The sequence below is a fragment of the Aquarana catesbeiana genome, linkage group LG12 (assembly GCF_042186555.1).
Source record: "Aquarana catesbeiana isolate 2022-GZ linkage group LG12, ASM4218655v1, whole genome shotgun sequence".
Classification (NCBI taxonomy): domain Eukaryota; kingdom Metazoa; phylum Chordata; class Amphibia; order Anura; family Ranidae; genus Aquarana; species Aquarana catesbeiana.
Genome location: NC_133335.1, coordinates 102,535,688 through 102,549,786, shown reverse-complemented (window position 1 = coordinate 102,549,786; position 14,099 = coordinate 102,535,688). Strand labels below are relative to the sequence as shown.

General features: G+C 47.6%; 1 protein-coding gene across 2 annotated transcripts in view; it reads right to left on the bottom strand.

The window, feature by feature from the left end:
* TRIM65 (tripartite motif containing 65) overlaps nucleotides 1-13,660 on the bottom strand; it is an 85,186-nt gene extending 71,526 nt beyond the window's left edge. For both annotated transcript variants that reach the window (XM_073608234.1, XM_073608235.1), the window contains exons 1-2: nucleotides 13,063-13,660; nucleotides 9,212-9,307 (exon numbers count right to left, since the gene is read on the bottom strand). In XM_073608234.1, the coding sequence (XP_073464335.1) occupies nucleotides 9,212-9,307; nucleotides 13,063-13,518 (552 nt within the window). In that variant the 5' untranslated portion in view covers nucleotides 13,519-13,660. The remainder of the gene's footprint in view (nucleotides 1-9,211; nucleotides 9,308-13,062) is intronic.
* Nucleotides 13,661-14,099: the final 439 nt, after the last annotated feature.

Sequence of the window (14,099 nt, the reverse complement as noted above, 5' to 3'; positions counted from 1 at the left end):
TTTGGTATGACTCTTGAGGGGGGAACTCCACGCCAAATTTTAAATTAAAAAATGGCGTGGGTGCCCCCCCAGGGGCATACCAGGCCCTTCGGTCTGGTATGGATTTTAAGAGGAACCCCTATGCCGAAAAAACGGCGTGGGGTCCCCCCCAAAATCCATACCAGACCCTTATCCAAGCACGCAGCCCGGTCGGTCAGGAAAGGGGGTGGGGACGGGCGAGCACCCCCCCCCCTCCTGAGCCGTACCAGGCCGCATGCCCTCAACATGGGGGGTGGGTGCTTTGGGGGAGGGGGCGCCCTGCGGCCCCCCCACCCCAAAGCACCTTGTCCCCATGTTGATGAGGACAAGGGCCTCTTCCCGACAATCCTGGCCGTTGGTTGTCGGGGTCTGCGGGTGGGGGGCTCATCGGAATCCGGGAGCCCCATTTAATAAGGGGCCCCCAGATCCTGGCCCCCCACCCACACAGATTTTTAAAGTAATTTATTAGACAGCTCCGGGGGTCTTCTTCCAGCTTCGGGGGTCTCTCCGGTTCTTCTCCACGCTCTCCGGGTCTTCTGCCGGGCTCCTCCACTATCTTCTGCTCTTTTGCTATAGCAGAGGAGCCCTGCCTTCTTCTGATGTTGACACGACGCTCTCTCTGGCTGGAATGCACTCTGGGCGCTCCACTCTGACTTATATAGGCGGTGACCCCGCCCCCTTATGCCGTCACAGTCCCTGGGCATGCTGGGACTATGACGGCATAAGGGGGCGTGGTCATCGGTGATGACCACGCCCCCTAAAACGTCACAGTCCCTGCATGCCCAGGGACTGTGATGGCATAAGGGGGCGGGGTCACCGCCTATATAAGTCAGAGCGGAGCGCCCAGAGTGCATTCCAGCCAGAGAGAGCGTCGTGTCAACATCAGAAGAAGAGAAGAGGGAAGAAGGCAGAAGACCGGGCTCCTCCGCTATAGCAAAAGAGCGGCAAAAGAGCAGAAGATGGCGGAGGAGCCCGGCAGAAGACCCGGAGAGAGCGCGGAGAAGAACCGGAGAGACCCCCGAAGCCGGAAGAAGACCCCCGAAGCTATCTAATAAATTACTTTAAAAATCTGTGTAGTGTTTTTTTTTTTATTGACACTTTTTCCCTAGGTGAATGGGTAGGGGTACCATGTACCCCATAATCATGCACATAGGGTGGGGGCCAGGATCTGGGGGGCCCCCTTATTAAATGGGGCTCCTGGATTCCGATAAGCCCCCCGCCCGCAGACCCCGACAACCAACGGCCAGGGAAGAGGCCCTTGTCCTCATCAACATGGGGACAAGGTGCTTTGGGGTGGGGGGGCCGCAGGGCGCCCCCTCCCCCAAAGCACCCACCCCCCATGTTGAGGGCATGCAGCCTGGTACGGCTCAGGAGGGGGGGGGGGGGCGCTCGCCCGTCCCCACCCCCTTTCCTGACCGACCGGGCTGCGTGCTCGGATAAGGGTCTGGTATGGATTTTGGGGGGGGACCCCACGCCGTTTTTTCATCGTAGGGGTTCCTCTTAAAATCCATACCAGACTGAAGGGCCTGGTATGCCCCTGGGGGGGAACCCACGCCATTTCATACCAAACAGTGCGAGTCGGCACCCTGTCGGGTTGCCATGGAAATGGCAAACCGCAGCCAAACGCGACTGCAGCTAATCGCACTGTGCAAATGCAGCTGATCGCAGTGCCTGGAGTCTTGAACTCCACAGGAAAAAAAACATGCTTTTAACTGCGGCAGAATAGCCGTCCATGTGAAAGGCGCCTAAAGGAGATTAATAGGCACTACAATGATGCTTGGTAGTATGTGAAAGTGTGGAAACTGTAAATAATGATTGTAAATGGTTACATGCTTGGATAATTGTGCTAATGGAATCTAGTCATGTACTAGCATGGTTATCAATTGAAAAGGGTTTAAACATACCTGTAGGGGTACTTGAGAGGACCATGAAAAAAGCTTGTATTGTTCTCTTTATCTTACTTACACCATTCAATAAACTCAGGGGCGAAAGTGAGAGAAAGAGGAGAGATTTCGTATACATATATAGAACCCTTAAATTAAGAGCTTGTTGCTAGTTGCCATTACTTCAGCCTGTCCACGCACAGCTGATTTTTGGGTACCTCAGAGTGTTTTAATGACCACACTAGTTGTGTCTTGCAGTAATTGATCTGCTCTTTTGGCAATGTAGGGTGCACAAAAGCAAGTCACAAAATTCTCCAGTATGCTGGAAAGTTTTTTAACAGAGGCACCAGACATATATAGCTATTGTATGGTTGTTGGCATACTCAAACGATCTGCTGGAATGTCATAAGTGACACCTTGGTGTTTTTCCCATCTCTTGAGAGAATTATACCCAGTATAGCTGATGATGGTACCCATCTGTAATTTCCCCTCTTTGTCTGATAACATCATTTGGGAGTATATTAGGTTTACTGTTATGTATATTATTTAACTTTCCACTGAGAAGGTTAGCATATTTAATGGTGAATGTATACATAATGTGGGTGTGATTTTTAATGAGGGAGATGGGGACATGTAGACTTGTGAGTGAATGTGGAATGTATGGGTTCCTGATAAGAAAGGCTCCCGATCCACCGTCAACTATATTGACAAAGAGGTTATCATCAGTGAAATGCTTTCCTACCAGAACATCACAAGAATTGGAGCAAAACCAATATCAACTTTGTGTGCCAATCATGCACAATAGGAGGTGAGGTAATACTGGAAAAAATTGATATTAATGCAGATGGGACATGAGAAGAATATGTCTTGTACAACAAAGCTTTGAAAAGGACTTTAAAGCGGAGTTCCACCCAGACGCTGTCTCCTGGGAAACACACAGGTCCCAGGAGGTAGCGGGGACCACTTAGGATGTGCAGCGCGACTCGTGCATGCGCAGTAGGGAAACGGGAAGTGAAGACGCAACGATTCACTTCCCGATTCCCTCACAGAGAATGGCGGCGGCAGCAGCCGAGGGATTGCTTGGCTTCGGCTGCCGACATCGCTGGACTCCAGGACAGGTAAGTGTCCATTTATGAAAAGTCAGCAGCTGCAGTATGTGTAGCTGCTGGCTTTTAATCTTTTTTTTTGGTAGACTCCCTCTTTAACCACTTCCCACCCGGCCACTGCACATAAACAGCCGGGTGGGCTATCTCTCCTCCTGAGTGGACGTTCAGGAACATCCCTCAGAAGGAGCGGGATCGTGTGCCTGTGCAGCGGCGCAATCCCGATGCGCTCGTGTCACCCGGACACGGCGCATCTCCGATCGGCAGGAGGGCTCTGCGATTTGCCCCCCTGATCACATGACGGCCGTGTCGAATCACAGCCGTCATGTGATGTAAACACAGAGCCGCTTGCTAGGCAATCGGCTCTCCTCTCCTCACACGGAAGTTGTCAGTGAGGAGAGGAGAGCGGATCGCTGCAGCCGGCTGCTGATCAGTGAGTATGAGCTGTTTTTTACAGCTTTTTACTCACTGATCACCAGTCTAGTGACCCCACACACATGTAAAAACACAAAACAAAAAGTAAACACACAATGTCCCCAAAACATGTCCCCACATAGTAAAAACACATGTCCCCCACGTATGTCCCAGTAAAATCACATCTCCCAATGATTATCTGCACACATATGTCACCTGCGCACATCTGTACATGATCATTTGCGCACATGTGTCCATGATCACACAAACCAATTATTATACACTTAACGGGATTTTTTTTTTTTCCAAAAACATGTAGCAGAATATGTTTTGGCTTAAATTTATGACAAAATTTGATTTTATTGGATTTGTTTTAAAATAGAAAGAAAATATTGTTTTTTTTTCCCCAAATTTCCGCTCTTTTTTCGCTTATATCATAAAACATAAAAAACGGAGTCGTGAATAAGTACCACCAAAAGAAAGCTCTATTTGTGTGAACAAAATGATAACAATTTAATTTGGGTACAGCGTAGCATGACCGCGCAATTGTCATTGAAAGTGTGAGAGCGCTGAAAGCTGAAAATTGGTCTGGGAAGGAGGGGGGCGAAAGTACCCAGTATTGAGGTGGTTAATGTAAGGCAAATTACAGTGTTTACAGCCAGCCTGCAGTAAACATGGCTAGAACAATGCATAAGGTCATTATTATACACAAATATTAGTAAAATGTCCACAGGCACTTCAATAAAGTACCTCTAAATACTAAAGCAGAGCTACTGTCATTACTTATGACTAGCTTTCATATGATAATGGCATATGAGAAAAGTGAATGACAGATGGTGATAAAGAGGACAGAATGACACAGATGGTGATCCTAATGCGATATTGTAGATGTGCACCTCACACCAAAATCCTCATGCTGTGCGTCACACTCCCGTTAGGGGTTCTGTCTCACCAGAAGGCAAAACATATCAAGCCTAATATGTTTCAGGTAACCATCATCCACATCATGGAGGGTGTCAGAGTCGTACAGCTTTTGTTTTTTTTTTTAATGGTTGGACTGGATGGACTTGTGTCTTTTTTCAACCTGACTAACTATGTAACTATGTAGCATCTCCCATAGGTACTCGGATAAAGAAAAAAAGCTCCAGATAGCATAATTACATTTTTATCCTTTATTAAACTCCATGGCACACCCCATAAAATACGACAGTAAGATGATTCTTATGTCATTAAAAATCAGCAACGTAAATAACAGCGCAGGATAGACATGAGACTTACAAACATAAGGAAGACAGCATCCACCGCTTACTTCCGGGTGTCTCTCCCTGGCTGTGGAAAGCAAACGTCACTTCCGGTTGCCGGAAGTTACGTTCATAGAACTTAGTCAGCGGGGCGGAGTTCTTTGAACGTAGTGCGTACAGGGGAGGAGCCACACTCTGACGTCACCAACTGCCGACCTGAGTCTTACACACTGTTAAGCCTACTCTGGAAATGCGCTTTTAATTCAAGCCCTTTGTAAGTAGCCATTTTACTGTGATAATAAAGCCTTTTACAATGTGATATCAGTGAGCACTTAGATTTGTTTTGTCTCACCATTTATATCCATGGGGAAATCGATTGGAGTTCCTGGTCTTGCCTGGATGATTTACCCATATGGGACATGTGTTTATGACCCTGTCAGTTCAGTGGTCTACATCTTGAGGTGACCGAAGCGAGTGCTCTGGAGGTGGAGGGTCTATCACCATTGTATCCTGATTTGTGTTCTGTCAGGTGGAATCCCTTTAGTGCCTGCTGGAACATATAGTCCACCTTCTATCTTTGCTGGACTGTTATTGGACTTTAGAACTTTTAGTTGGCATTTAACTTACATGCGCTGCACTTTGTTTTTACTATGTTTATGTGATGATCTTGTGTACAGCTGCATTTGTTTTTAATATTTAGGATTTTTTTTGCGCTGATTGATTTGATAATTTTTTATTATTTTAACAGTGAGACACAGAATAACAACAAAAATATCCAGAAAAAAGCATTTCAAAAAATTTATAAATTGATTTGCATTTTAATGAGTGAAATAAGTATTTGATCCCCTATCAATCAGCAAGATTTCTTGCTCCCAGGTGTCTTCTATACAGGTAACAAGCTGAGATTAGGAGCACTCTCATAAAGGGAGTGCTCCTAATCTCAGTTTGTTACCTGTATAAAAGACACCTGTCCACAGAAGAAATCAGATTCCAATCTCTCCACCATGGCCAAGACTTAAGATCTGTCCAAGGATGTCAGGGACAAGATTGTAGACCTACACAAGGCTGGAATTAGCTAAAAGATCAATCGCCAAGCAGTTTAGTGAAAGCGTGACAACAGTTGGTTTGATTATTCGCAAATGGAAGAAACACAAAATAACTGTCAATCTCCCTCATTTTGGGGCTCCATGCAAGATCTCACCTCGTGGAGTTATAATGATCATGAGAACGGTGAGGAATCAGCCCAGAGCTACACAGAAGAGTCTTGTCGATCTCAAGGCAGCTGCGACCATGGTCACCAGGAAAACAATTGGTAACACACTACCCCAAGAAGGACTGAAATCCTGCAGCGCCCGCAAGGCCCCCCTGGACATTTACAGGCCCGTCTGAAGTTTGCTAATAAACATCTGAACGATTCAGAGGAGAACTGGGTGAAAGTGTTGTGGTCAGAGGAGACCAAAATCAAGCTCTTTGGCATCAACGCAACTCGCCGCGTTTGGAGGAGGAGGAATGCTGCCTATGACCCCAAGAACACCATCCCCACCTTCAAACATGGAGGTGGAAGCATTATGCTTTGGGGGTGTTTTTCTGCTAAGGGGAACTTCACCACCTCAAAGGGACGCTGGACGGGGCCATGTACCTTCAAATCTTGGGTGAGAACCTTCTTCTCTCAGCTAGGGCATTGAAAATGGGTCATGGATGGAAATTCCAGCATGACAATGACCCACAACACATGGCCAAGGCAACAAAGGAGTGGCTCAAGAAGAAGCATATTAAGGTCCTGGAGTGGTCCAGGCCTTAATCCCATAAAAAATATCTGGAGGGAGCTGAAGGTTCGAGTTACCAAACGTCAGCCTCAAAACTTTAAAGGGGTTGTAAAGGTTCATGTTTTTGCATAGGATGCATTAAGGTGAAAAAACACCTGGCAATGACGGCTCCCCCCCCCGCCCCCCCCGCTTACTTACCTGAGCCCCGTTCACCTGCTGTGCGTGTCCCACGCGTCCTCTTCTCCACGGAGTCATTGGCTCGCGCTGCTGTCAATCACATCCAATGACGCAGCCGTCTGTGTCTAGCGAGTGCGCCCGCAAGCTAACCCCCTTGGGATAGAGCTTCCGAGAGGGGGGTTAGCTATTGCCGGGAGGAGCCCGGGACAGCCACCAGGGGACCCCAGAACAGGAGGATCGGGGCCACTCTGTGCAAAACAAACTGCACAGTGGAGGTAAGTATAACATGTTTGTTATTAAAAAAACAAAAAAACAAAAACAAACCCATACAACCCCTTTAATGACCTGCAAAGAGGGGTGGGACAAAATTCCTCCTGAGATGTGTGCAAGCCTAGTGGCCAACTACAAGAAAGGTCTGACCTCTCATTGCCAACAAGAGTTTTGCCACCAAGTACTAAGTCATGTTTTGCGAAGGGGTCAAATACTTATTTCACTCATTTAGGCTGGGTTCACACTGGAACATGCAGTGGCTCACAGCAGAAGTTTGGTGCATCTCTATTCACCGTTTCAGGACCGATTTCAGCCTGAATTTTGAGCTGAATTTGGACCTGAAACAGACCAAAAGACAAACAGGGCTCCTGTGAAATTCACACTGGAGTCGCTGCAGAGATGTGTGAACTGGCTACATAGATAGTTACATGGTAGGTGAGTTTGAAAAAAAGACACAAGTCCAACCTATGTGTGCGATTATATGTCAGTATTACATTGTATATCCCTGTATGTTGCGGTCGTTGAGGTGCTTATCTAATAGTTTTTGAAACTATCGATGTCCCCCGCTGAGACCACCGCCTGTGGAAGGGAATTCCACATCCTTGCCGCTCTTACAGTAAAGAACCCTCTAAGGTAGTTTAAGGTTAAACCTCTTTTCTTCTAATTTTAATGAGTGGCCACGTGCCTTATTAAACTCCCTTTGCGCGAAAAAGTTTTATCCCTATTGTGGGGTCATCAGTATGGTATTTGTAAATTAAAATCATATTCCCTCTCAAGCGTCTCTTCTCCAGAGAGAATAAGTTCAGTGCTCGCAACCCTTCTTCAAAACTAATGTCCTCCAGACCCTTTATTAGCTTTGTTGCCCTTCTTTGTACTCGCTCCATTTCCAGTACATCCTTCATGAGGACTGGTGCCCAGAACTGGACAGCATACTCCAGGTGCGGCCAGACGAGAGTCTTGTAGAGTGGGAGAATTATCGCTTTATCCCTGGAGTTAATCCTTTTTTAATGCATCCCAATATTCTGTTTGCTTTGTTAGCAGCAGCTTAGTATTGCATGCCATTGCTGAGCCTATCATCTACTAGACCCCTAGGTCTTTTTCCATCTTAGATTCCCCTTAGTGTATAGATTTCATTCATATTTTTGCCACCCAAATGCATTATTTTACATTTTTCTACATTAAGCCTCATTTGCCATATAGTTGCCCACCCCATTCATTTGTTCAGATTTTCTTGCAAGGTTTCCACATTCTGCGGAGAAGTTATTGCCCTGCTTAGCTTAGTAATGTCCGCAAATACAGAGATTGAACTGTTTACCCCATCCTCCAGGTCGTTTATGAACAAATTAAATAGGACTGGTCCCAGCACAGAACCCTGGGGACCCCACTACCCACCCCTGACCATTCCAAGTAATTCCCATTTATCACCACCCTCTGAACTCGCCCTTGTAGCCAGTTTTCAATCCATGTACTCACCCTATGGTCCATGCCAACGGACCCTATTTTGTAAATGTTTATGGGGAACTGTGTCAAATGCTTTTGCAAAATCCAGATACACCACATCTACGGGCCTTCCTTTATCTAGATGGCAACTCACCTCCTCATAGAAGGTTAATAGGATTGGTTTGGCAAGAACGATTCTTCATGAATCCATGCTGATTACTGCTAATGATACTGTCCTTGTTACTAAAATCTTGTATAGTCCCTTATCATCCCCTCCAACAACTTGCATACTATTGATGTTAGGCTAACTAGTCTGTAATTCCCAGGAATGTATTTTGGGCCCTTTTTAAATATTGGTGCTACATTGGCTTTTCTCCAATCTGCTGGTACCATTCCAGTCTGTAGACTCAGTAAAAATTAAGAACAATGGTCTTGCAATTACTTTACTGAGTTCCCTAAGTACCCTCAGGTACAAGCCATCTGGTCCCAGTGATTTATTAATGTTAAGTTTCCCAAGTCTAAATCTAATTCTGTCCTCGGTTAGCCATGAGGGTGCTTCCTGTGATGTGTCACAAGGATAAATACTGCAGTTTTGGTTAAGGGAAGCCCCCGACTCCTCGGTCTTCACGAGGGAAAAGAATAAATTCAATACCTTTGCCAGCTCCCCATAATCAATTTATAACTTTTTTGAAATGCGTTTTTACGGGATTTTTGTTGTTATTCTATCTCTCAATGTTAAAATAAACCTACCATTAAAATTATAGACCGATCATTTCTTTGTCAGTGGGCAAACATACAAAATGAGCAGGGGATCAAATACTTTTCTGTCACTGTAGATATCCTTTCAGATTAAAACAATGAAGCATCAGCCTGGATAACATTACTTACTCATTCCATACCTTAATATTCTCACTTTTACTGTTCCAGTCCTCAATCGCTTTTTCTATGTTCTCTTTCTGGTGACCATTGGATACTAAATTATTTAAAAGACTTGTCTGTAACACAAGAGAAAAATAAATGTCAAATCATGTTGTGTAGATCCATAGAGCCCTATTCAGGCTTATACGTTGCACTGATACGTGGTAAAACAAGCTTTTTTGCCTTGCATTGCGGCAATGTGTGATGTATTGTGGTGCCACTCATTGTCACAATGATCTACTGGATTAAAGCGGTACTAAACCCTTCTCTCTTTTACAGCCAAAGAAGCTGCCATCTTAGCTTCTGTTAGATCTGCAGTTGCCATGGTGCTGCATATGTCATCGGTTTTGACACCAGCCATTTGGTTGAGAGCACAAGCAACTGTGGCAGTTATCATTCATGGCATGCCTTCAATATAACTGTTTAGGGAAACCATAGCTCTGGATTCGTTCTTATTCACTTGCAACCCATTTAGGTCTCTAATTTCTAAAAGCCCTGGTCTACCTTATTATTACAGTTTTTTCATCCAATGGTTTAAAACCCACAATATATCACAACTTTTTTTCTGTTTATAGACCAGACTCAGTGGAAATGTGTTTCCTGACCCCTCACCCCAGTGCTCTATACTGGAAGAGCTGAGTATTGGTCACACCTTTCAACACAGACTTGTATTGCAAAGGAGGAGAGGGAGTGTGTCAAACGGCTTCAGGCAGACAGGTGATTAGGCTGCTGTGTACAGATGGGGCTAATGCTGTGGCTGCATACCAACTTGTATGGTTGGCTGCATCCAGTTTGTATTAAGCCAGAACCGCCAAACTGCAAATGGTCTGCATCCAGGGCTGGTCAGAGGCCCCAATCACATATAACCACTGATCTGAACAATTACATGCGAACAGCCATGCTCGTACACAATATTTGCTTAGAACTAGTTTCCACACCAGCAAGAATCTGCAATTGCTGCATAAAGCACTGGTCTCTTCCTGGTGCTTGCTCCAGTGACTTGACATCGGGAAGGGGGGAGTAGGTACCCATAGATAGATCCTCTCTTGGGCTTTTATTGCTTTCTATGTCTTTCTGTTTCAGTGGCACCTATGGTCCTTCATTTAGGACTCTTTTTCTGGTGGGGGAGGGGGGTTCAGCCTCAGAGACCCAGAGGAAAAAATAGTAGGTGGTACATGCAGTGGCGAGTTGTGTATGTGGCTAAATTACGCTAACAGCAGAAGCGGCTTAAAACTTGAGTAGGGGGGTTGGGAATGTGATATACAGAGTGGGGGGGGGTCAGGAGCGTGCGATATACAGAGTGGGGGGGGTCAGGAGCGTGCGACATACAGAGTGGGGGGGCTCGGAGCGTGCGACATACAGAGTACGGGTCGGGAGCGTGCGACATACAGAGTACGGGGTCGGGAGCGTGCGACATACAGAGTACGGGGTCGGGAGCGTGCGACATACAGAGTACGGGGTCGGGAGCGTGCGACATACAGAGTACGGGGTCGGGAGCGTGCGACATACAGAGTACGGGGTCGGGAGCGTGCGACATACAGAGTACGGGGTCGGGAGCGTGCGACATACAGAGTACGGGGTCGGGAGCGTGCGACATACAGAGTACGGGGGTCGGGAGCATGTGACATACAGAGTACAGAGCCAGGATTGTGCAACATACGGAGTGTGCAAGGGCTCATTCACACCTGTGTTGATTATGAAGAATGAAGCAATGCTCAGTAAATGCTCCTATAGCATTTATGATGTGTTTTCATTGTGTTTATGAAGCTTTGAAAATGGTTCAAGAATGCTTTATAAAAGCCCATAGAAGTGTTGCTTTTCCAGTAGGAAGTGCTTAAAAGGGAAGTGATGTAGAGAAGATGATCTACTTTGAGGTGTGGTTAGTTGGGTTGTTATAGAAGACAGTTTTGTGAATCCTCTACAAGATGGGTTCATATACTTTTTTTTTTTTTGTTTTTTTTTTGGTTTTTTTTACACTTTACTTGGTCCAGCTCAAGCTTTGCCACTGACAACGATGCTCAATATAACTCTTCCCCCTCAGTACAGCTCTCCTCAATAAAGCTCTTTTTTTCATCAGTACAGCCCCCCAGTACAGTTCTCCCCCTCAGCACACCTTTTTTTATCAGTACAGCTCTTCCCCCTCAGTACAGCTCTTTATATCAGTACATTCCGCGGTATAGTTCTATACCCTCAGTATAGCTTAGCTCCCCCTCTTAGTACAGCTCCAATCCCCCCCCCCCCCATACTTTTTTCCCAATCAGTACATCTCTCCCTCTCAGTGCAGCTCTATTCCCCCACCCTCAGTACAGCTCTATTCCCCCCTCACCCTCAGTACAGCTCTCCTCCCCCCCACTCTCAGTACAGCTCCCCCCCTCAGTACAGCTCCCCTCCCCCCCACTCTCAGTACAGCTCTCCTCCCCCCCACTCTCAGTACAGCTCTCCTCCCCCCCACTCTCAGTACAGCTCCCCCCCTCAGTACAGCTCCCCTCCCCCCCACTCTCAGTACAGCTCTCCTCCCCCCCACTCTCAGTACAGCTCTCCTCCCCCCCCACTCTCAGTACAGCTCTCCTCCCCCCCCACTCTCAGTACAGCTCTCCTCCCCCCCCACTCTCAGTACAGCTCTCCTCCCCCCCCACTCTCAGTACAGCTCTCCTCCCCCCCCACTCTCAGTACAGCTCTCCTCCCCCCCCACTCTCAGTACAGCTCTCCTCCCCCCCCACTCTCAGTACAGCTCTCCTCCCCCCCCACTCTCAGTACAGCTCTCCTCCCCCCCCACTCTCAGTACAGCTCTCCTCCCCCCCACTCTCAGTACAGCTCTCCTCCCCCCCCACTCTCAGTACAGCTCTCCTCCCCCCCCACTCTCAGTACAGCTCTCCTCCCCCCCCACTCTCAGTACAGCTCTCCTCCCCCCCCACTCTCAGTACAGCTCTCCTCCCCCCCCACTCTCAGTACAGCTCTCCTCCCCCCCCACTCTCAGTACAGCTCTCCTCCCCCCCCACTCTCAGTACAGCTCTCCTCCCCCCCCACTCTCAGTACAGCTCTCCTCCCCCCCCACTCTCAGTACAGCTCTCCTCCCCCCCCACTCTCAGTACAGCTCTCCTCCCCCCCCACTCTCAGTACAGCTCTCCTCCCCCCCCACTCTCAGTACAGCTCTCCTCCCCCCCCACTCTCAGTATAGCTCTCCTCCCCCCCCACTCTCAGTACAGCTCTCCTCCCCCCCCACTCTCAGTACAGCTCTCCTCCCCCCCACTCTCAGTACAGCTCTCCTCCCCCCCACTCTCAGTACAGCTCTCCTCCCCCCAACTCTCAGTACAGCTCTCCTCCCCCCACTCTCAGTACAGCTCTCCTCCCCTCACCCTCAGTACAGCTCCCCCCCCCACCAGTACAGCTCCCCCCCCTCAGTACAGCTCTCCTCCCCCCCACTCTCAGTACAGCTCTCCCCCCCCCCTCTCAGTACAGCTCTCCCCCCCCTCTCAGTACAGCTCTAGTCCCCCCCCCCCCTCAGTACAGCTCTAGTCCTCCCACCCTCAGTACAGCTCTCCTCCCGCCCCCCTCAGTACAGCTCTCCTCCCCTCCCGCCCCCCTCAGTACAGCTCTCCTCCCCCCCCCCCCCCCTCAGTACAGCTCTAGTCCCCCCACCCTCAGTACAGCTCTATTCCATTCCCCCCTCAGTCCAGCTCTCGCCCACCTTAGTACAGCTCTATTCCCCCTCCACCTCAGTACAGCTCTATCCCCCAGTACAGCTCTTTACCACTTCAGTAAAGCTCTTCCACCATCTATTGAACAAAAAAAAAGTTGAGCTGAAGTGTTTGCATTAATACTTTTCTCTCACCTTCTCTTTCTCACTTTGCTCTTCTATATCCTGGAGGTTATGATTTCGGCAGCTTTTCAGCATGCACTTGCAGCATATGCACCGTTTCTCTGTGCAGCAATATAAAGTCAGTTCTTGATTGTGGTCCTGGCACATGGTCCTAGCTCCCTTAGGTCCACTTTCTGCGAGAGCCGGTGCCACCAGAATCCTCTTCTGCTCCAGTACTTTCCAATCATCCACCACCTTTTGCAGGCTAACATTTTTTTGAGGTTCTGGTCGCTGGGGAAAGTTTCCCCTACATTCAGGACAGCTGAAAGTATCAGGTACAGGATTCAGGGAGTCCCAGTGCCCATGAATACATGCCTGGCAGAAGGTGTGCCCACAAGGAAGACTTAAAGGGTTAGTGAATATTTCAAGGCAGATGCTGCAGCTCAGACTGCTCTTGATGGAATCCACCTCCTTCAGAGTTTGTGACATTGTAATAGGACTGGACGCAGGGTACAGCCACAGGAAGAAGCTGTTATGGCAAAGGCAGCGACAGAACTGGAAAGACTAAACAGCAGAAACGAAACTGAAACTTGTTCCAGCCTTCCCGGAGGAGGTGGTGCCTGGAGAAGAGATGTCGGAAGTCACGTGGAGCAGGAGAAATACATTTAAAGGGAACTCACACACATTTGCACTGCTGTTTTTAACCACTTCAGCTCCGGAAGATTTGGCTGCTAATTGACCAGGCCATTTTTTGCGATTCAGCACTGCGTCGCTTTAATTGACAATTGCGCGATCGTGAGACGCTGTACCCAAACAAAATTGACGTCCTTTTTTCCCCACAAATAGAGCTTTCTTTTGGTGGTATTTGATTGCCTCTGCGATTTTAATTTTTTGTGCTGTAAACAAAAAAGGGTGACAATTTAAAAAAAAAAAAAAAAAAAAAAAAAACACACACAATATCTTTTACTTTTTGCTATAATAAATATCCCACATTTTTTATCAAAAAAACGAATTTCCTGACAGACTCCATGGCAGACTACGGTTGGTTAACCCCACCTCCTCTCCAATTC